The following is a 24,605-nucleotide window of genomic DNA, read 5'->3' on the forward strand; positions in this document are numbered from 1 at the left end:
GTTGGCGTAGGCTGCAGCCCCTGCTGCAGTGGGTTGCCATGGGCTACCGTGTGTGGCCAGCAGCCAGCGTGAGCGGCCAGCAACCACAGTGAGCGGCCGTCCAGAAGCCGGTGACTGATCTGCCTCGTCCGGGAAGAGCGCAATGATGGTGCCAACTTGGGCCAGTGAAGCAACGTCCTCCACAACTAGACTGAAGAACAAAACGACAGCGACTTCTCTGTTCCCCTTCCCCCAATGCCCCAGCACTGTTCCGATCCCCGCAATTCACCAATAAAAATCTTTAAAAAAATAATAATAATAATTTGGGACTTCCAGTTTTCAGTTCAGCTTGTAAGGGACTGGGAAGTCGCCAATCCATCCCAACAACAAAAGCTGAACAAGCTGCAAAATCAACAACTTTTCTTAGATTCAACCGGAGAAGTGAGGTCACAGGGCAAAGTGCTGCCCCCAACCTGGAGAGCCAGGTGGGTACAGACAATCCCAACCTACCTGAGCAGAAGCGGTAAGCAGAACCTGGGTCAGGACAGGAAAACCTGAACGGTAACTGACAAACTGCTCGACGCTCAGCATGGGCAGCTACACATGTTACAAGCTCTAGGGGGACCCAGTCATCAGGAGGCCCCGCAAGTTGGTGAGTTTTACCTCTAGGAGCTCTACCAGGACCTCGGTGAATGTAAGGAGAAAAAAATCCCTTTGTTTCCAGCAGGGGAAGGGGCAAAAGAACCATTTTGAAATACACCAGAGCATTCAGATCTTCTTAATAAGACTTGCTCTATGGAGAAATACCACAGCCTCACCTGCTGGGATTTTATCAGAGCCTGATATACTTGGGGGAAGAGAAATCACCAACTCGGGCCCATCCTAGCCCTCCTGTCCCACCTAAGGAGGTGGGGAACTGGCAAACGTGTGTCAAGCTCCCAGCGCAGAGGCACAGGTTCACTGAATGATTGAGACCTTATCCCAGGACAACAGAACACATTCCCCTTCCCCACCACTCACCACATTACTAAGGGCCTATTTACTGCTGTTCCTTTTAACCAGTATAACACGTCTACCTTTCAACAAAAAGTATAAGGCATACTCAAAGGCAAAAATCACAGTCTGAAAAGACTGAACAAGCAACAGAGCCAGAATCAGATGTGGCAGTGATGTTGGAATGACCAGATCAGGAATTTTAAAAACTGTAACATGCTAAGAGTTTAAATGGAAAAAGTAGACCATGCAAGAATAGGTGACTAATGTAAGCAGAGAGATGTAAATTCTAAGAAAGAACCAAAAGAAAATGCTAGAGATCAAAACCACTGGAACAGAAATGAAGAATAAGAATGCCTCTGATGGATTCATTAGTAGACCGGGCATGGCTGAGGAAAGAATCTGAGCTTGAGGCTACAGCAATTGGAACTACTAAAGCTGAAAAGCAGAAAGAAAAAAAAAACCTAGGTGAAAAACAACAGATTATCCAAGAACTGTGGGACAACTGCAAAAGGTGCAACGTGCATGTAATGGGAACAGCAGAAGAGAGGAAGGAACAGAAGCACTATTTGAAGCAATAATGACTGAGTTTCCCCAAATTAATGTCAGATACCAAATCACAGATCACTAAGCAGAGAACACCAAGCAGAATAAATGCCAAAAAACCAGACTTAGGCATAGTCAAAGTCAGGAATATGACATATCAAAAATAAAGAAAAATTTGGGACAGCAAAGTGGCGCGTTGGTTAAGAGTTGGCTTGGGACACCAGCTCTGAGCAGCAGGGCCCCGGTTCAGCTCCCACAGGAGGGCCAGTGACGCTGTGCCCTCTACAGCTAAGATGGTGAACAACAGCTAGCTCGACCTGGAGCTGGGCTGCCATGAGTCGCCAGCGATGGTGCAGGCTGCAGTAGAGCTGCAGTGGGCTGCCATAAGCTACTGTGTGTGGCTGGCAGCCAGCGTGAGCAGCCGGCAGCCAGCATGAGTTGCCAAGAGCCGCCGTGAGCAGCTGTCCAGGGCCCGGCGAGCGACTGCCTCAGCCAGGAAGAGCGCAATGATAATACCAACATGGGCCAGTGAAGCAACGTCCTCCACAACTAGACTGACGAAAAAAACAGCAGCAACTTGTCTGTTTCCCTTCCCCCAATTCCCCAATAAAAATCTTAAAAAAAAAAAAAGACGGGGCAGTAGCTATATTAATTTCTGACAGAGCAGACCACAGGGCAAGAAAAGTTATTAGGGATGAAAAAGGGAATCACATAATGATAAATGGGTCAATGTTCCAAGAAGACATAATAAGCCTTCATATACATGTGCCTAACAATAGGGAATCAAAATAAGTGAGGAAAAACTGATGGACCTGCAAAAAGAAATAGATCAACCCAGTGTTTTAGCTGGAGACTAATATTCTATCAGAAATGGACTGGTCCAGCAGGCAGAAAGTTAGTCAAGACATAGATAGCTGAATACAAAAGCACCCTCAATCAGCCTGATATAAATGACATCTAGAGGCTACTTAATCCAACAACAGCAGATTAAATACGCATTCTTCTAAAACTCACATGTGACATTCACCAAAACACCACATTCTGGGTCATTAAACACATCTTAACAAATTTAAAAGACTAGCAATCACACAATGTCTGCTTTCAGATTATAATGGAATTAAACTAGAAATCAGTAACAGAAAGAGAGCTGGCAAAAGAATTCCATCCCTCAGTCTCACCGGCCACATTCCCAGGCTCAGCAGCCACCTGAGGACACTACAGGGCACACTGCAGCTAGAAAGCATTTCCAGTACCATCTGAACACTGCGGACAGCACTGGGAACGCCACTCCCCACAAGTTCAAACGACCTAGACTGGTTGCAAGTTCTCACCAGCATGTCATCCTGCCAGCTCCTAAAACTCTCTGCACCCATTACCCAATCCTTTCCCCAAGCCTCAAATTCAGAAGTACCCTTGAGGATCTTCTGAAAAATAAAGGGGGCAATACCAAATTTAGAAAGACGATTGACTACTGGTATAAATAAGTCATTTTAGTTTTCAATTAGGAAAAAAACTAACGTAGATTACCTTTTGGGCTGAAGTGTTAAGTGTTTTATCTATATGTAACAATTTAGTAGTTAAGTATTTAAATCTACAATTGGCCTTCATCAATGATGAAACCTGTTATCCAAGACTACCAGTGTTATGAGATGGAAAATACAAAAAAAAACCCAAAAAATAAAAGCGAGCATGGTAATTAAACTTTAAGACACGCAACGTTTCAAAAATTTCCCTCCCACACATCCTTTTCTCAGGAAGCTTGAAGGATGTGCCTTACTACAATGAGGGTGTGACCAAGGAAGACAACCTGGGGTGCAGGACACAGAGATCTAACCCAGGAAAGAAGGAAATGCAGCCCAAGGATGAGGAGGGTGAGGGTTTCAGGCTAACCACCGTGAACCAAGATTACCGGACGTGTCCATCATAATGACCGTTAAACATCCAAGAGTCTGAAGCTAATTTAGTACTAAGTATATAGAAAACTAAGTGAATGAAACAAATCCAGAGAAAACAGAGTTGGGAAGGAAAGGAAAAGTAGTTATACGACATGACTTAGTTGTGGATACCTTTTGTATAGTCAAAATAATAAATGCTGACCTACAATTCCAAGACGGCTCCACAGTGAGATGAGGGAACAGGAAAGGTGTGTGATGGTCAGACTGGGAAAGAGTGAACTTCCTGAAGCGGGAAACTAACAGAAAATGCCTAAAACTGAAAAATTAACAAGTCACAATAGTGGCATGTTATTTAGAAATATGGAAGTAAATATCAAAAGGATCCTTAAGAATCAAAAACGTTACTTGGGTGATGGAGGGTGCCTGATGTTTTTTATAATGGGCCTTTAAGGAAGTATTTTACTATTTTTAACTTTGTGTTGGTACAAATAAAACTTGTGCTCATGGCTTTGAAAAGGCTAGGGTTGCAAAAATGTCCTGCAAGGAAGAAATCTTAAAAAGGAATACAGAAATACCTCTTAACGCAGAGAAAAATAAAATCAGAAATATGTATCTGTCCTAAATGTAAAGGCTGAGAATGACTTCTAAGCAATTTAGTGCTTTCCAGCAAGAAAAAAAAGGTTAAAGAAAAAAATAAGTTTCAAAATGAGTAAAATTTCCCCCAGCTTTTACTGTATGCACTGCTCACTGAGCAACAATTTTCCAATGAGAAGAAAGTAATTCTTCTAACACAAATATTTCACTTTGTGTTATGAAGAGACTGAGGACTGTCAATGAGCTGTTTCTAATGCTTCTGAAACACTAGTAAAATCATTAAGTCTTAAAAACAATGGCTAAAATTTGGGGCATTGATTGATACAGGAGATAGAAGAAATTCAAGGGCACCCTACAGACACACTCACAAGTTGTCTGGAAGCCACTGACCTTGAAGAGGATTACCAATTCACTGGGTTACCTCCTCGTGCAGCAGGCGTGCCCCTTTGGGCCACATGTTTTTGTCCACACACTTGTCCTTAGTGTCTTTGTACTCCCTCTGCCTGCAATCTACTTCCCATGGCCGGGTCCTTCTATTCATTCTACTCTCGGTGTAAATACACTGCTCACGAGGCTGACTTCTCAGTCAGTCTAAAGTGCCCTATATCTCCAGATCTCATGAGAGCCCTCATCGAGACTGGAGGCGGTCACTTCCAGAAGGCACAGGCCTCGTCTGTCTAGTTCACTTGACCTCCCAGGCCTGTAACAGCACGTGGCAGGTACCAGGCACCCAAACACCTGTCAAGTGAGTGAACATATGACAATTTACCTCAATGTTCTTGGTTTTGTTTTTAAGGCTTACCACATACTTGGGTTTGGGGCTTTTCTAAGAAATTTGGAAAAGTAAAAACCTCTTACCTGTTTTGAGAACACCAAAACACCCTTCAAAATGCTGTTAGGTGCTTACACTAAGGAAATAGCAGCTGTTTTTCTGAGGGGCAGACCTAACTGGGAATCCTGTCCTTTATCTGGCACTCCTCATCAGGAAGAATAAGGATGACAGAACCAGGATAGGGTGTGCTGGGTGGGGGAGGCAGCGACAAGGAGAAAGCAGCTGCTAGGATGAGGAGGAATTGGGGAAGACAGATATGTCAGGAGAAACTCAGGATTTACTGCTTTGTGCTGTTCAAAGTGATTTACCCTTTGCCACCTCCTCAAGAAAACCTGAGTAAAGGTCTACATTACTTTTCAGGAAAAAAAAAAAAACGCACGTGGAGACTGTCTTCTCTGAGAAGTCTTCCCCTCCCTTAGCACTGAAAAACACTTTCTCCTGGGCTACCCTTGAACTTGGTCCATTAGCACTCATTCATTGTCTGTAAGCTCCAGAGGGCAGATTTTAAAAAAAAGTGTCCCCTGTAGCACCAGCTTCTAGAACAGTGTCTGGCACAAATGTTTGTTCAACGTGAAATCTACAAGCTACATCTAAATCACAGTGAGGTCCACGACGGTCCCTGGACTCTAACACTCAGCAGGGGAAAGAGAAGGAGCGACTTCCAAGTCTGGAAAGGTATAGAATTAAAACACATACTTACGGTTTCAAAAGTATTCAATATCATCAAAGGGAAAAACACATCAAAATAATCTCCATAATCTTCAAATCGGACAGGCACGCGTCTTGAGACGGACTGACAAAGGACTGCTGGGGGCCCACATTGATCAAAGTTCACGAACATTTCGTATTTCCATTTTAAGACCTCTTTAATGAAAGTGTCAGAGATGGACTGTGACGACAAGAGAATGTTGACCTGAGAAGCAGAGAAAGGTTTGCTCTCACCCAGCGGGAGTTTGTAACCGTGCCTGCTGGAGTTGTTCGGAGTTGGATAGTGAAGAATGTTGCACAGACTCTTCACTTCAGCCACTGGCTTCTGAGACACCACACAGGCTGGCAGTGGCACTTTCAAATTGGACTGGACCCCATTGGCCTTATTTCTTATAGCTGGGACAAGTGCTGGGGCATTTTCCAAAGACCTGGAAAAATTAGCAATCCGTGAAGTGGAACTTGAGCTAAAAATCTTAGTCGTGGAAGGTTTCAACGGTTTAGATGCAGACAGAGGCAAGGCGGGTTTACGAAATACCTCTTCATCGCCTACTTTCACTTCCGAGTGTTTCAGGCAGTACTCACCCTGGCTTTTCATAGTTTCAACACAATCTTTGTACTTACATTTTGCGCCACTCAAAGACGCCAACTGGGGCCGAATGAGAGAATCTTCTACCTGAACTGTCTCTTGTCCATGAACTACTTCGATGAGTTTATCATTATCATTCTGCATTTGTGAACACAAGTCCATGTCTTCAGGGTCACACTGTGTTAAAAATATATTATCTTCCTCCATGTCACTGCAGGGCTCAGGCTCTCCCTTTTGCAAAGCTGCCATCTCTAAATGGACGGTTACGTCACCTCCCCCTGAAGGGTCTTCTGAAGTAGAGCGAGTTATTTCATTTGTTGGTGTTCTTCCATTTAGCACCACAGAATTACGCTTGTTCAAAAGGCAAGGACTGCCAGTCACCTGAGCCACGTAATTTGCTTTCATGGATTCCTGTTCGAAAGACACGCGTTTTGGTAACTGTTTTCCATTTCTGTTAGTGATGACCTCAGTTCCTCCTTTACTACTATAACCTGACCTGTCTGACTCGGGCACAAACATGTCAGCACTCGGCGCTGCACGAGGCCTTGCAGTAGTAACCCTGCTCTCATCAGAAAGTCCTTGTCTATTTTGGTGTGATATGGGTCTCAACTGCCTCTGCAGCTGAAAATCTTGACTCTTAAGCAGTTTATTTTTGACAGGAAAAGTCTGAGGAGGAATTAGTTTAGTCTTTTTTCGGGTATCAACTACTCCAACAGTTTTGCCATGGTTACGTAATTGAACTATACACTCTAAAGATCGCTGAGACAACTCAAATGCCTTACGAGGGCCCTTTTTCAGACCAAGTTTTTCAGGTCTGGAAGTTGGTTCAGGACACTGGCGAAACTTCTTTGGTGGCACTACAGCAGGAGTTGTCCTACAACTTAAGTAATTTGAACTTTTATTGTGGCCTTTTTTGGTATCTGAATGTGTTTTCTTAGAAGTTTTAGAAACTGTAACTTTCCTGATGGCTTTGGAGTAAGTGTGACCCTTTGGAGAAGACTTCGTTAGGGGAACTGTGGTGGTTCTCTGAATACTTGAACAAGGAGTTGTAGTCCTTAAGTCTATACCTTGAAAATCATTTTCAGTCAGCTCTCTCTCATTATCAGACTGGTCCTCATTTCTATCAGAAGATGAAGGCCTTAAAGGAAAAGCCTCATTCTTAGGTTTTTCAAATTCTTTTCGCTTAGGCTTTTTTACTTCAATTCCATAAAATCCCTCAACAGACATCCGAATGCTTTGTGGCCCTGCACGTTCTTCAATGTCCTCTGCTCCTTTTGCAGTAACTTCTTCTGACATAGGATAATCTGTATCATAGCCCCAATCATTTGTGATATCAGCCATATCGGTCAAACATGAGTTTTTTTTATCCCCTTGAACTGAAGTCTTCTTGTCTGGTTTCTGATCCTGCCACACTGAAAATACATCCTGTTGGCTTTCAAACTCAAAAACCTGAGAATCACATTCCTCAAACGGCAAAGGGGAATTTGTCTTTTCTTTCTTTATTAGTTTCCTTTCCACATTCATATTAGCTATTGAAGTATGCTGCTGTGGACAGTCTTTCTCAATGCACATTTTATCTTGTTTAATAATGTGTTTCTCAAAATCAAAAATTCTTTCTTCTTCATCATCATCAGAATCTGAAATAATAATAATTTGTCCACGGCAGGTTTCTCCCACATTATTTCGGTTGGCTGTGAAACTTCTTTTGTCTTTTACTTTTCTTTGTAGCAGGGATGAGCTTTTTTGAGCTGAATTTGATGGAAACTTACTAACACTGGCTTGAGCTACTAAAGATAATTTGTGGAGGTCTCTGTCTACCTGAGACTCTGTTAAGGTATCCGACTTGGGACTATTGCTAGGAGCCTGCTCTCTCAGCTTAGAAGAAACCCGGTCAGTACTCTTACTAATTTCCTTATCTCTTGATTCAAGTACAGTCACAGGGTCTTTAAAGGAAGATGTTTTATGCATGAAAGTATTGGTCATTTCTGTAAATGAGACCAAATCTTTATCAGTATGACATTCCTGTATTTGACAAACATTTTCATGGGAAGAGAAAACATCTAACTCTTCATTCTTCAATTGTTTCTTTTTCAGCAATAAACTATTATGAGATTTTTGTTCTCCATTTTTATTATCCAGAATACTGTTCTGGTCTAAAGAGAGATTATGGAGGAAGCGATCCCCTTTCTGACAGCCTGTAGCTTTCCTGGAATACAAGTTCTCCATGTTAGATCCAGTTAGGTTTCCCTCTGATGTCATAGTATCATCAACCGAAGTACTTTTCCTGTGTTGCTTCTTTATTACATGTGATAACTTAGCACAGATTTCATCTTTCTGGGCCTTAGTTTTTGCTTTTGAGGTTTTGCCAAGAATATCATTCCTTAAAGAGAAATCCTCATTTGATGTGGACACCTTTTCCAAAGAATCAGTGCTAGAATCAGTCAACAAACATGGTGACATTATTCCTCCTCTTCCTCTGTCAAATCCCCTTTCTGGATCATTTCTTAAAGTACAGTTCTGCGGTGTATATGAGGAATTGTTGTTTACAGGCTTCTGCTTCCCTGTATGTCTTGTAACTTGATCTTCAGGTCCTTCAGCGAAAAGGTTTTTACTACTCTGCTTTAAGCATGACCCAGCTGAGTAATGGTCCTCTAGCTTCAAATTTTTTATAGAATTTTGCTCATTATTTTCTTTTCCAGTGTTACTTGCTTTGCTCAACACACTCTCTTGCACTTGAGATTCATCAGCTTTCATTGGTTCCTTAGAAAATGCTGGGTTAGAACTTTCCAGGCAGTACTCGTTTTTACACTTCTTCCCTATTTGTCCATTTTCTTTATAACAGCATGCAGGAGCAGGTTTACACAGAGTCAGGTCCACAAAAGTGTTATACTGCGGAACTTTTAATTTTATGTTTCTAATAATTTGCTTTAAACAAGTTTGTAACTCTTGGGTTTCCTGACTAGTCAGCTGCCAACCTAGAGATAAATTTCCTCGCAGGAATAAGTTGAGCTTATCCCAGAATCGCTTACACAGAGTCTGCTGCCCCAGTTGATAACCTTCTTTAAGGAGACTTCGAATCAGCTGCACACAGGCAAGCTGTACAGAGTTCGATGGCATCGAGTGCGACACAGAGGACACTATCGGTGTTCCTTTGGAGACACTGCTGGACGACTTCTCAGAGCTCCGTGCAAACGCGCTGGTCGGAAGCTTGGCGCATTTAACCACAGCTTCCACCCACTTCTGGGAGCTAACCCACAGCAAATGCAAACATTTTTTATTTCTGTGGAGTTCAATCACTGACACTAAAATTAGAAAAAAGAATTCGGTGACTTTGTCACACACGACCACTGTCTGGTTGAGAACGTCTTTGACCTCGGAATGCAGATGATGGATGACCTCTACTATGTAAGCCACACCCAAATCCTTAAGGTCCATGAGGGACTGCACGAAAGGGATGAACCACAGAAACGTGCTGTTATGAACACGCATGTCTTGACCAATATCTGACTGAAGCACACTGGCTAATGTTTCCATTTCTTCATACATGTTAGGACAATAGTCTGGGCAAATGGCAGATCTCCATCCTGAATCCTGAAAGGAAAGAAACACTGACATTCAGATAAACAAGCACCATTCGTGACAGGTTTAGCAAACAAGTTGTAAACAAGCAAATCTATGACTCAATCTTCCTATTTTAGTTTACACGTACACATACATACCCAAGAAACTCAAAAATAGTGAAATTCTGAGGTTAAGGTTTTATGAAAAGGTAAATTTACAGCAGCTCCATGTACTCTGACCTTGGTTTCGATTTCTAGTCATGTCACTTATCTCCCCCATCCCATAAACTTTCCACTCTTCCTAACTGCACCTAAAGATGAATTTTCCAAAGTGGGCACAGGTAGTTCAAGTCCATTGTCCCCAGTGCACAATCCATCTGTTCAATCAGACAGCCTTTATGCAAAGTTGATGCAGAACAGCTCCTATCACAAAATCAGCAATTCAACTCATTATGTAAAACACTGTTTTAAAATACAAAGGAATACAATGTCATCTGAATTCTCAAAACATTTTATACCTTTTTGGTCTTTTCAGGATTATAATTGTATACAATCTGGCTGCAAGACACCATATCATCCAGATAGGACTCCGGTTCTGCCTTGGCCCTTAAATATTAAGAATAAATAGAAATTACGGAAATGAAGAAAAAAACGAGAAAACCCTATTTCAGTAAGTTACAACAAACAGACTTCCTTACAGAGAATTTTAAAATCCTTACCCGCGAACGGAACTAACCTTACAGAGCTCTTCCGTATATTCTGGATCTCTCTATTGTAGCTCACGTTGTTGATAATGGTTTGAAATGCCTCAATAGGATCAATAAGTTGACCCCAGACCTTAGATCCAAGGCGATCCAGAATCACCATGAAACAGTGTAATGCTGGCCAGAAAGGATCCCCACTATCATCTGAAATACAATGAAGTCATTGCCAAATTACAAAACAATTAGAAAAGCTACTAAAATATATTGAGAATGAAGCATTTTTTATCTGGCTAGCAACAAACAAAGCAGAGCAGCAAGTACTTTAACACAAAGCATTGCCAACCACAAGTTTTAAAAAATTGGCAAATTTTTAAACGGTTTTACATTTTTTCCAAGCATACTATATGCCTCTGTAAGAAATTTTTAAATGGGGAGCAAACTGAGGTAGTCTAGGGAAACTCAATGTGCTCACCATTTGCCACACCTGAGATAATCTTTCCTATCAGCTCATCTTCTCCCACAACTTTTTACTCCCTTCCTTCAATAAATAACAAAAGAGAAGTAGAGGAAATAAGGGAAAAAGAAAGAAAACCTTAGTAAAGCTCACATTACCAGGAAGTCTGGTTTGCCGTGACCTTGAGCTGTGTGTGCCATCTGGCTGGTGTAAAGGTCTGAATCCCCCGGCTAATGGGTAAGCAGAAATACACAGCCCTGGGGCCGGCCGAGTGGCGTGTTGGTTAAGAGCTGGCTCTACAGCTAAGATGGTGAAAAACAGCTGGACCTAAAGCTGGGTTGTCATAAGTCGCCAGTGACGGCGTAGGCTGCAGCCCCTGCTGCAGTGGGCGGCCATAAGCTACCGTGTGTGGCCGGCAGCCAGTGTGAACGTCCAGTAGCCGGTGTGAGCTGCCAAGAGCCGCCGTGAGCAGCTGTCCAGAGGTAGGCGACCAATCTGCCTCACCCAGGAAGAGTGCAATGATAATACCAACATGGGCCAGTGAAGTTATGTCCTCCACAACTAGACTGAAGAACAAAAGGACAGCAACTTGTCTGTTCCCCTTCCCCCGATTCCCCAGCGCTGCTCCCCTCCCCTAAATCCCCAATAAAATCTTAAAAAAATATATATATACAGTCTTCATCCATCCATCTCAACATGGCGTTGTTGGTATCTATTTTCAGGAATTCCCATTACCCACAAGCTCTAACCTCCAGTCCCTTCCCTCTTCTCTATCAGATGTGCAGTGGCAAGATACTGCCCTACTCAAGAGGCCTTCAATTGTTCTTTGATGTCTTCCAAGAAAATTCAAAGTCCTCACTCAGTCAAGCACTTGTAAGAGCTTCCTCTATTCTTTCCAGCTTTAGCTGTCACGCTTTCATAATCATTCCCAATCCACAGCAAAAACAGATAGCTGGCTTCTTCCCAAATAAGAACCAGAATGCCTTCACTATTAGTAACAGCGATCAAAATCCTATTCATCCTTCAAGTCTACCTCAGAAGCTTCCTCCTATATCAAACGTTCTCAGCCATATAATCTTCTCCGGTACTCCTCTGAGGTAAGTGCTCTATCTGTTACTAGAATGCTATTTAGTCACCCTAGAACTTTCCACTTCATTTTCCTCAGGGCTCTTAAACTCTACTTTTTTATCACACAGTCACATTGATGGAAACCTTCTCATATACTTTCTTAGCCTCTACTGCAGCTGACATACCACCATATTATGTAAGCTCTCAAATTAAGGAAAAATGTCATCAGTTAGGTGAAGACAATTAAGAAAGGTTTCTTAAAGAGGTGACTCACATTCTGAAGGTTATGGGAGCCGGATTAACAGAGGGGACACAATTTTTTGTGCAAGGTGTACAGAAAGAAATGAACAATTTATGTAGTAAATGCTGGTAAACAAATTAGTAATAACCTTAATCAGGAATAATCTAGCAAGAAAGTATATGCAATCAATGAGAGTAACATTTACTTCTTTTAGGATCTCCCACAGAAGAGTTTATATCCACAATTAAATTGCCTAAAGAGAAGTCAAAGTGGGAAAAATTATATTCATTATGTTTTCATGGGATCTGACATGCTTGTTTATTAATTCATTACTTCATAAAAAAGATTAGAAACACTTATCTAAGCACAAGTCCTCCCTGATCAGCTTGAGACAACCATGACCAAAAGAAAGTTAAGACCTAATGATGAACCTGACTACCAGCTTTAAACCCTATCTTCTAGCCTAGCTGAGCAGCGCCATCCAAGGGAACTCTCCATGCTGATGGGATGTGCCCTATCTGCACTGTCCACGCTGGAAGCTACCAGGTACAGGTGGTGACTGAGCACATGAAGTGGAACTAGTAAAACTAAAAAACGTAACTGTTTGATTTAATTAATCTCAACTAATAGCCATATTTGGCTAGCAGTCACCAGATTGGACAGTGAAACCAGGAAGAAATGAAAAACCAGGAAAAAGGACGACAGGACAGGTGTGGGGAGCAAACTGTGAGCAGTCAGGGACCACGAGGCTGCAAGCTGGCAGGCTGCAAGCCTTCATGCCTGGGTGGGCAGCTCGGGGAATGTTTCACTCCCACTGTATCATTGGAGAACAAGAGCAGCTGAAGCAACAGGCTGAAGGCAACTAAAACCGCAGACTGCATAACAGGATGTGATCCTGCAAACTGTTGAACTTTATAAGGGAAATTGTTTCCCCGTATCCTCCTTGACTAAAAGGGAATTGCTCCCTCTATATAAGCTCGGTGTAAAAAATAAACTGCGCCACTGCGTCCGCCAACAGCGGACAGTGGACCTCCCGATCTGAGCCTTTGTCTCTCTGTGTTTGTTTTCATCTCCCACCCAGTCCACTCAGAACAGGTACCTGGCTGACAAGCCAGGCAACTCCGGTTGTCGAGCGGGTCTCAACAGACAGGGAAGGCTTTCTCCATAATTTTCACTATGATGTCATCAGAAATTTATAGGTTTTAGTTTTGACTACCACAAACTATAGATGTTTCAACATGAAAAAATAGGTTGACTTTCAGGGCTTCAGTCCCTCTTTTATGAAAGTAAGGCGCTGAATTAAAATTCTAAAGGTCCTTTCCGATTTAGAATTCTGAACCCATGACCTCAACTGTAAAATGTTCTTCTTTTCTCCACACCATATACCCAATTCTTGCAGTGACACCAGTATTTTAAAAGTGCATCATCTGGGCGGGCCGAGTGGCACAATGGTTAAGAGCTGGCTTGGGACGCCAGAGGGCCCCGGTTCGGATCCCACATTTGAGGGCCAGTGACACTGCCCTCTACAGCTAAGATGCTGAACAACAGCTCAACCTGGAGCTGGGCTGCTGTGAGTCACTGGCGACGGCGTAGGCTGCAGCCCCTGCTGCAGTGGGTTGCCATGGGCTACTGTGTGTAGCCAGTAGCCAGCAGCCAGCATGAGCGGCCCTCAAGCCACCATGAGCGGCTGTCCAGAAGCCAGTGACCGATCTGCCTTGCCCGGGAAGAGCGCAATGATGGTGCCAACTTGGGCCAGTGAAGCAACGTCCTCCACAACTAAAGAACAAAACGACAGCAACTTGTCTGTTTCCCTTCCCCCGATTCCCCAGCGCTGTTCCCATCCCCCCAATTCCCCAATAAAAACCTTAAAAAAAAAAAAGTGCATCATCATCATGACAGTATTTAAAAGCATTCAGCAAATAAAGCTCATTACCATCTGACTGCTTCTCCATGGTGTGAAGGATGGACTGCATAAAATCATTCTCTTTGTTTGAGCCCAACAACAGTGAATCCATGGCTTGCTCTTCAAGAATGGTAAGCAACATGCAAATACCTGTAAGATCATTCACAGTTTTCTTGAATTGATTAAGTCACACCATTCTAACACCTCCTCTGGTTGAGTTTACAAAAGAATAACAAGGCAGAAAGATGAAGCAAAACTGTCTCCAGTTCCTTAAACAGTTAACTCTGATGTTTGCATATACAGATTCTCCTAAGTAACAGGACTTCAGACTGATTTGAGAATAAAAAGGGAACATGATATAAATTTGGTTAGAAAACAATTTCTAAGATGACTACCACACAATTTATACTTCATCAAATCTCAGATGGCTTCAATTTTAAAACCACCATATCTCAAGTCCCAATCACTGCCAAATGACACATGACTGTAAGACTCAGAATCAATGAAGCAGGGTGGACCTATTTTTGAGTCAGTGTAGAACTTGCTGAAAACCAAAGCTAATATCTCTATCAGGAAATACTTTATAGGTGGGAAAAGAGGGATCAAACCTTTTTTTTAAACAGATCAAACCCTATTAAAAGCAACTGTTCTATTAATATTGTTACATCTAATACTGCTTTAAATAAAAGATCTACTTGCCATACTTGAAAATGTACCTCTTACACAGATGGTTTCTAGGATAAATAATGTTTCAAAATAAGATGTGTAATGGTTACATCAATTTAATGACAGAAGAACTGGAAACTATGAAATCTTATATTTAGCAATTTTGAAAAAAATTATGAAGAGATCACTTCTTTGGCAGGATACTCATAAGAACTACAGGAAAATACTAATAATATTTGTGTAGGGACAATACTCACCTAACCAATAGTTTTTGTAGTTCGTAGTATCGTACATGTGTGATGGCAGAAGAATCAGTTTACCTTTCTCAAGGACAGAAGAAGTATAAATGTCTGGACTTTCTAAAAGTCCCAACTCAATGACTTTAAAAAGGCAAGTCAAAACCTCCTGTAAGTCATAATAATCATCTCTGTCCACTTTTCCCAACCCTTTTGCAGTCAGGATAGCCCAACGCCGAACCTAAAAGGATAACACATTCATTACTTCATTCAACAAACAACTGTCTACATACAGCAAAAACCTAGTTAAGAAAATAGGATTCCCTATAGATTTTAAGATACACAACACTAATTAATGCAATATGTGAACCTTATTTGATACTGATTTGAATTAGCTAACCCTAACAAGGCATTTATGAGACAATCATTTTCATTCATCTAAACACTCACTAGAAACATGCCATTAAAAAATTATTATTTTTAGGGCCGGCTGAGTGGTGCGATGGTTAAGAGCTGGCTTGGGACGCCAGAGGGCCCCGGTTCGGATCCCACATATGAGGGCCAGTGACACTGCCCAAAAAAAAACAAAAAAAAAAAAAAAAAAAAAAAAGATTATTATTTTAGGTGTGGTGATAGTGCTGTTTTGTTTTTTAAAAAGTCCTTATCGACTTGTAGTCAAGATGGCAGAGTAGGTAAATGTTGTGCTCGCCCCCCTCCCATGAACACATCAAAATTACAACTAAATTACAGAGCCACCCTTGAGAACTATCTGAAGACTAGCTGAACAGAACTCCTGTAACTAAGGATATATAAAGCAGTAGTCATGTCAAGACTGCAAAAATAAGTAAATAAATAATTCAATAAATAAATTGAGCAAGCAAGCCCTTATCTTCTAGAGACACATATTTTATAGATGAAATGCTCTGGTGTCTCAGATTTGCTCTAACTAATCCAAAAGGGGGGCAGAATATTGACCATGTATTATTGATAATTGATAAAGCTTAGGGATGAATATATGGGGGTTCATTATACCATTCTACTTTTGTATGTTTGTAATTTTTCATCATAGAAAATTTCAAAAAGAAAAAAGAGGAACCTCAAAGGAGAAACCTATGCAATAAGCTCAGGTCAGGTTTCAGTCCTCCGGTGCTGCTCTCTGCTTCTGCTCCTGCCTATTGTTCCGATTCTTATGACCCTCTTCACTTCTGGCACCTAGGAACTCAATTTTTTTCCCTCTCCCTCCCCTGCCTTCCGTGCTTTTAATAATCTCATCTATTAGCAAACTAATTTTTTCCAATATTTTAACTGGTATTTCCACATGTTTGGAGCAGGGTAGGCAGGCAAGGAAAACAAGAGAACTGCCCTTCATTGCTTCAGGTCAACATACTGAGAGAAGCTCAAATTATTCCCTCGTTTGTCTTTTAAACTGAAGCATCACCTGTCAGAAGTCTTCCCTTTACCCTCTTGGATCTCCTCCTTCTTTGACCCCCCCAGCGCCCTCTGCTTAACTGTAGTAATTTTACAAAGAGAAAAGAATTAATTTTGACAAACATTTTAAACAAAATACACACCCAGACCCTCCATGATAGCTAACTGTACGTGCAAAACTAAAATACATCCTTCCGTTGACTACCACACTTACCATTTCATTGGGATGGACCAGAAATAAATAGACCCCGGGATGTTTCTCAAACACCTGGAAGGAGCAATTGGCCTGTTCCATCCGACAAAGGGCCTCCACACACAGCTCGTCTACACAGAAGAAACACGGCAGGAAACATGAGGCGAATGTCACGATTCACCGAGATCCCCTAAGTCTGGCTCCTTCAGTGGTTTTGTAAGTACATGAAAACTGTTTTGTTTTTTTTCTTAAAAGTGAGGCATAAAAATGCCGGTAATGTAAATGTAGGAACAGTATTTACCTATCTGAAAGACTATTTGGCCATAGTGTGGTTCCTAGGAATTATTCTAACTTTACTAGTATATACATCTTTTCTGTTTTACTCTTGGCATAATTATCTCCACAGGGTATCTTCTTACAAGTATGGTCACAGGTCCAATTCCATTAGCACTGTACATTTTGATTCACGTGGACTTTATTTGGTAGCGGGGTAATGAAGAAAGTCAGTTTCCCTCCCGCTCCCTCCCAGCCCCCCCGACAATGGCTATTTTGTCTTGCTCTCATTTACTGAATGATCCACTTCCCCCAATGGTTTGAAAAGCCACCATCATCAAACATGAAATCGCCCCAATATACCTGGTTTGCTTCTGGACTCCCTACATTGTTCCACTAGACCAGGGGTCGGCAAACTGCGGCTCGTGAGCCACACGTGGCTCTCTGGGTACGTTCCATCTCAAACGACCCCTGAAAGAGTCAATCCTGTCCCTCACAATTTAAAACTATTTGAGAGCCATAAATACATTTTTACCTAATCACCATTCTGTGAATAATGTCCTTTAAAAATTTTATAAATGAAACTATGATAGTTTTATTTTCATTTTCAATTTTACTTCAGAGCCACATGCATGTACCCAAAGAGCTGCATGTGGCTTGTGAGCCGCAGTTTGCTGACCCCTGGCGGCTCTTCCATCTCAAAAGTTTGCCGACCTCTGCACTAGACTATGCCAGCACTGTTCTAACTCCTGTTGCTTTATGGAAATTTCTTCATTACTCTTTCAAAAGTGTCCTAAATAGACTCAGACATTTACCCTATGAGCTGAATCAATTTTAGTTTGTCAAGCTTCAAAGAATATTGTTAGTAATCGTGGTTGGCTTTGGGGAGGAGGGAGAATGATAGAAAAACATGAGGGGGGCTCCTAAGGTATTGATATTCTTTCATTATCTGGTGGTGGTTACAAAAGTGTGTTTAGTTTGAGAAAAAGCATCAAGCTTATGTACTTTTCTGGATATAGTATTCTTGAGTAAACATTTGAAAAATGACTTGTTAAAATTTTTAAATCTAATTTTTAAAAATTTGTTTAGAGATTTAATCAAATCTTTAGATCAACTTTACAGTTTACTGAAAACACAGAGGATAGTGACACAAGTTAAATAACATTACAAGAAAGCAATTAGAAAAATCCAGAAAAGGGCATTATTCTACAGGGCAGCCATATGGTCGCAATCAGTCAGTCAAGGGAAAAACAAAACAAAACCCAATAACAAAAAGGTGTGTGTTCGCGTTATGAATAAACTGTTCTGGATTAAAAGAGCTGTACGAAATATGAACCAAATGCAATGCATGATCCCTGACTGAACTCTAATTTAAACAAACCAGCCAAAAACCATATTTTGCAACTACTGGGAAAATGTTAATATGTGCTAGATAGTCGATGCCTTAAAGGTATTGTTATTTTGTTAGATTTGATAGATCAGGAAAATGTCTTTACTTTTAAAGAGATTACTACTGAGAAACGCAAATATACATGACCAATATCTAGGCAGCCCTAAGGCCATGCCATAGTGGTTAATGAAATTACTGTCGCCCAGCAATTCTCAGCCAGGGGTGGAGTGTGCCTCTCCCCAGCGCTGCCCCCAACTCCCAAGGGACACCATGCAGACATGTTTCGTTTTTACAGCTGGGGTGGGGGGAGAGCGGGGTGCTAGGGCATCTAGTGGATGGAGGTCAGGGATGCTGGTAAACCTCCTACAATGGACAGCACGGCCCATACAACAAAGAACCAGTCTAAAATGTCAACAGTGCTCAAGGTGAGCAACTGCTACAGACAAATGACAAGAATGAAAATTAACTGAATGGATAGATGAATCAATATGTGATAAAGCAAATACAGCAAGATGTCAGCAACTGTAGAATCTATGCAGTGGGTATGTGGTGTTCACTACATAATGGACTTCTCCTTATGTTTGGAGACTTTGATAACAAAATGTTGGGAAAAATATTATTACGTATCCTAATTATATGTTTAACAAACAGATTTTCAATATAGATAAACCTAAATTCTTACAATTCTTGAAATAATAAAACTGATATAACTTGCAGAACACCCAAGATACTCACTAACACGCTCATGTAAAAGCAGATAAGGATATTTCAGTATTTCAAACAGAGGAACTCGAAGTTTATTTTCAAAGTCTGGGCCGGTAAAGTCAAACAGCTGCATCTCTCCATTGATGTCTACGATGTATAATTCGTCGTCATCTTCAATTTCTGCCCTCATGGATTTTTCAAAGTGATTTATGAGACGTGAGGTTTCTAATTCCCATAAAACCTACAGGAAAAGAAAAATGGGCAGTGTGCTTTTTATCTTATTATCCTTTTCCTAAGTATAAAAATTCAGAAATTTTAAAAAGTACTAGACACTACATATTAGGTTTATGTGAAGAAAAGAGTTACTAAGCATGGCCACTTTCATGATATATGAACACGATGAGTACACAGAACATGAGATGCTTAAACACTGTGCTTGCGGGGTTTTGCTATAAATATCAATATCCCTCCCAGCTATACTCTGTTTAGAAGGAAATGAGAAGCGGCAGAGTCTTTATCAAAGGCACAAGCTAGGCTTTCTATGTCCCCTCTTCTATGTCCCAGTCATAGGTACCTACCCTTAACACGTCAGCTTCAGCATAAACACTGGTTAGCTTCATAAATAGGAAACTTTGTGAATGGCAAACTTTTTCTCAACAGGTTTGTAACTCATCATCCCCTCCTCCTTTCTAGATTGTACACATCTCTATGGTCTGTGTTCTGCTTTTCATCAGGTAAATATAATAAACCAAATATTCAAAGCCACATATGTAAAATGACATGTTTCACCTTGGCTACTATGACTGAAAAATATATTTGCCCTTAAGAGGTTTACCATTTACCCATTAAAAAATGAAAAGAGAAAAAAAGCTATCAAGCAATAAAAAGAACCCAAGCCATTCAGACACAGGACTGTGTAACACTGTCAAATATACTGACATAAAAACATGAACCAAAAAAAGAAACCCCACCCATCACTTCATTTCCTAAGATTGTTTGGTATCAAAATGACTAAAAGTCAGAGGTCATAAAATTCTGCTTTAGGTTTCAACACAATTCCATCAGTCAATGAACACTGACAGCACCTACTATATACCAGGCAACGAATTAAGTACTAAAAGTATATTCAAAGTTTCAGTTATCCGTTCCTGGAATGCTTCCAACAGAGTTCAAATGTATTCTCTTCCTCGTTACCAAGCTCTGAAAAATATTACCCGTCCAATGTAAATTACCTCATGCAAGAGCGGCACCTCCTCCCTTGCTTTGTGGTACTGAACCACACACTCCAAGCAGTAGCAGAGGTCTTCATCAGCTGTTTGAAATTCACTGGGCTGGGTCCTGGATGCATAGAGCCTTAGGAAGTCAATGGTGGAAATACCACCTGGCGTACACCAACAACATGTGCTCATTCTGTACCTGTATCCGAAAACACGACAAATACTAAAGAAAAAAAACAAAACAATACTTCAGGCCTGTTCTGTGTGAACAATGAATGGGTCCACTTCCTACTAACGAGCCTCAATTTAAAATGTGCCTCCACCACATCCAGAACCATCTGCTGGCCAGCTTGTCAATCGCTGCCTAACTCAAATGAGCCCACTCTTAAACTTGAACACGTAAAGAGTATAATGAAATGACAGCATTTTGCTAGTTATAAACACCATAAGGCAATATGCACTGTGCTATGTAATGCTGATGGAAAGTACAGAGACAGAAGAACTATCAGTGTTTCCAAAGGACAGATTTTGGGGTGTTCTAGTGATAAACCAAAGGCGAGTCAAGAGCTCAGGAAACCTTTTCCATTCCCAGAGGCCATGTTCCTGAAATCCCTGGAAATACAGTCACTCATAACTATTAATCCATGCAAGTAATAAAAACTCAGAGAAGGATTTCCCCTTGTTAGAAGTACGCATACAGGAATTTGCCAGAGTGAATTGCTGCCCACAGCTCACTGCTCAGCGATACACTGTAACAGCAACAAATGTTAACCTATTGCTACTAAGTCTGATCCAGTTTTTTACTATCTCCAACTTTTTGTTTTCTAAAAACATCAGAGCCTCCACCATGCAAATTCAAGTGAAAAGGTTGAGATTCAATAATTTTCCAAATCCTAGCAGTCTCAAAGAGGGCAAAGTAGCAAGATGGTACCAGGAAATCCCAAGAACCAAATGTGTCAAAGATGTGAATGAGAATACACGAGGCAGGTTTATCAGAACTGCAGATGGCATGGCACTGAGAGGATAACAGACAAGATGAAGCCAAAATCCAAGGCATCTCCAACTCTAATAAGGTGTAATGAAAGTAAGCAAAGATGCTATATATATATATATATTCCCCCCCCCTTTTTTTTAGCTGAGCCATCCTGCCACCTGTTGGCAGCTCAGTGGCAGCTCAGCTAGGGCTGGACTCAACCGCTGTTGCTCAGAGCTCAAACTCTTAAGCGAGCTCTTAACCAACTGAGCCACTCAGCTGGCCCTAAGATGCTATATTTTTATTCCTAACTAAATGCATATAAAAGCAAAACAGGGTGCTCATTGTCAGTAAGCAGTACAATTGTGGCTAAACAAAAAGCAAATGTTTGCATTAAACAAGTAAGTGACAGAGGGAGGGAGGGAGGAAGGGGGGGAGGGGTTGGGGCAGGAAAAATACAAGGTGAGCCTGGAGCATCTTACAGAGCCATAAAGTACTTGAAATACAAAAGGGGCGGGGGTGTCAACGGGACACAGGAGCCAACCTGAAAGAGTTCTCAATGGCCAAAACTTGAACACTGTGAATAAAATAAATGTAATACTAGATTATAACCCACGGTATAAAGTAAATATACATGAATCCATGCTGGTATAAATAAATGACTGAATGAATAAACAAGCCAATGTGGAAGGGACAAATCTTCCTTATAGAAGAATTCCAAATAATACTGGGTCGTCGGGAAAGTCATGATGCATTTTTGCATTGAAAATCATAGAAAAATACGTCATGACTTTCCCAACGACCAATGTGTATCAATACTCCCTATCCCAGGAGGCAGCACTTAATCCCACCCCATCTTGAGTGTCGACCAGACCTGGTGAATCCCCTCCAAAGAAGAGAGCATGGACAGGGAAAACAGTAATTTTACAGGCAACACCTGGCAAACACAACCTTAACCAGGTGATCAAGGTTTACATGACCCATGGTAAGTCATGCTGATAATCTTGACATAGTGTGATGAGCAGCAACTTCCTTCCTCTCTGCAGTCAGCCTCTCAAAAGCGGTACTCCCCAGTCTATTCATGAGAAAAACATCACACAAACCCAAAGCTGGTATTATCTAAAGAGCTATTAGCCAGTCTGAAACGAGGAGGAAGAAAACCACACCCAAAAGGAATCCAAGCAAGTGTTCTCTCATGTGAAACGAAGGATTTATTGGGAATTGGGCCAGGAAATGATCCAACAAACCTTTTCTCATCCTGAGAAACCGGACCTTAACTATGTAAAACAGCCTAATGGGGGAAAAAAGTGACAAACTCAACTGTAGACCCAAAGTTCACTTGGTAAACTGGAGCCCTAACCCGTGCGTTCTCATCAGGGGCGGCGTCTTCCTCAAAGAGATGAAGCTGGCTAGTGAGACATGAAAAAGTCCTACTCTTTTTATGTGTAAAGCACAGATATACACACAGTACATAGAGAAGTATGCACTAGGTTACTAGTATTAAAATTCATAGGAAGTTCATAGGAAGAAATGTCTAAAATGTTTCCTTTTGGGGAAGGAAAAGGGACAAAAAGTGAGGAAACATGACCCAAATCACTGAATATTTGGGTACAGAAACTTGGCAGCAAGGTTTCTGCATGTGGATCACCCTAAAAGTCAGAGTGCATAATCTCTGCTAATAACATCTTGACAGAAATTATACTTTACCGCTGAAGCTTTTGTGGCATCATGCCAGTTCTTTAAAATAAACAGATTTCTTGAAAAAATTCCTTATTTTCTTCTTATACCCATGATTAAAGAACTATATGTAAATGCATAAGTAGAATCAAATACATGTATTTGTCTCATGAATTGATTTTTAAAAATTAAATATTGTGTACTTTCTTCATGCTCCCAAAGAATTTAGGGCAGCTTCCAACATTAAATTACGACATACAGAAAAGGACATTTAAAAAGATTACAAAAGAGAGAGCAATCCAAACTTATTTAGAAAAAATTTAATTTCACTAAGTCCTAAATTAGGAGTTTTCTGAAAAGCAGGGCGAAAGCAAACGTGATGAGGCACACAGTTCTCATCTAACAAAGTTAGTTCAGCTGGAGAGTTGCCCTTTCTGACACTGATTCTGATTGTTAAATCTGCCCACTTTACAAAAGGCTGCTGCAAACCAGGGGCTGGCTACCAAGTAACACGGTGAATATCAGAAGTTATTGTAGAATGTAAAGTTATTGCATTCAAAGAAGAATTTCTTATACCTAAAAAGGCCAATATCATAAGACTAGGAAGCTAAAAGTCTGCAGATTTTTTTTCAGTGATCTAATTCACTGGGGAGTGAACTCAGATCTAGGAATAGAAAGTGAAACCTCTTAGAGATTTCTCGAACATCCATTGTTTGAGACTCATCTGGCAAGTAAAGAGACTGCGGTCAATTGGAACTCAGAATTAAGAGACTGAAGTACAATTGGAACTCAGAATTAAGAGACTGAAGTACAAATAACTTTAAAGTAGTCAACATTTTAGCAGAGCAGTTAGCAAAAGAAAACTTCCATTAAGAAAATTAGTCTGCTTTTTATTTCACTTACTCAGAGAGCTAGCCTATTTCCACACTCCAAAAAAGACTAAATTTTCTCACATGGGAGTCACTACCACCTAGCAGATAAGCCCCATGGAACAGCGAGTACAGGGCACATGGACCACACAAGCACGTTTCCATGATTCCTCTCAAATGCCCGTGTGCGCGGTATGTCACCAAATCTAAAATCATCATTGGCCTGACAGCTAAGCCCAACAAATTCTAAATAGGGTAAACTGTAATTTTTCTTTTAAGGGAAAACTGCTGGTAGATGACCACGAACCCTCTAAGTTTTTGCACAACTCAGTTCTTCTGGAGGTCAGTTTTGTTAATTTCATCAGATTCTTAACTGCTTGGAACCATGACTGAACCATAATGGGGTGTCCAGGGGATCATCAGGCTGTAGGATAGAAATAAGAATCACTTCCCAAGCATCAAAATGAGCTGGTTTTATTAATGCTGACCACATACAAGTGAGCTGGTGTGTTAGTAATACAGGATGCTTCACCAGAGGTATAGTTATAACTTTCGTAGGCTTACCCTGGGGACATCTTTTCTCATTATTAGCTAGCCAGAAACTTCAAATAAACATCACTTTCTTCTATCCTTCCCAGTTAAACTTCTTGAAAAAGTAACCAGATTCACTTCAGCTCCTTTGCACTCTGGTTTCTACCCCTACATTTCACTGTTTTCACGAATGTCCTTAATAATCTATTACCAAATACAACAGGTTCTTTACTTGGCTCCTTTAAAATATGAAAACGCTGACCAGGGCCGGCGGAGTGGTGCGTTAGTTAAGAGCTGGATTGGGATGCCAGAGGGCCCCGGTTCAGATCCCACATATGAGGGCCAGTGACACTGCCCTCTACAGCTAAGATGCTGAACAACAGC

General features: G+C 41.1%; 1 protein-coding gene across 1 annotated transcript in view; it reads right to left on the reverse strand.

The window, feature by feature from the left end:
- The window catches only part of SETX (senataxin), a 79,620-nt gene that overhangs the window by 51,869 nt on the left and 3,146 nt on the right, over nt 1-24,605 (reverse strand). Inside the window, exons 3-10 of the mRNA XM_019641744.1 lie at nt 20,187-20,394; nt 18,985-19,195; nt 16,608-16,717; nt 14,987-15,206; nt 14,094-14,213; nt 10,430-10,601; nt 10,212-10,299; nt 5,540-9,724 (exon numbers count right to left, since the gene is read on the reverse strand). Of these exons, the coding sequence (XP_019497289.1) occupies nt 5,540-9,724; nt 10,212-10,299; nt 10,430-10,601; nt 14,094-14,213; nt 14,987-15,206; nt 16,608-16,717; nt 18,985-19,195; nt 20,187-20,363 (5,283 nt within the window). The 5' untranslated portion in view covers nt 20,364-20,394. The remainder of the gene's footprint in view (nt 1-5,539; nt 9,725-10,211; nt 10,300-10,429; nt 10,602-14,093; nt 14,214-14,986; nt 15,207-16,607; nt 16,718-18,984; nt 19,196-20,186; nt 20,395-24,605) is intronic.

Source organism: Hipposideros armiger, unplaced genomic scaffold, assembly GCF_001890085.2.
Source record: "Hipposideros armiger isolate ML-2016 unplaced genomic scaffold, ASM189008v1 scaffold_3, whole genome shotgun sequence".
Lineage (NCBI taxonomy): Eukaryota > Metazoa > Chordata > Mammalia > Chiroptera > Hipposideridae > Hipposideros > Hipposideros armiger.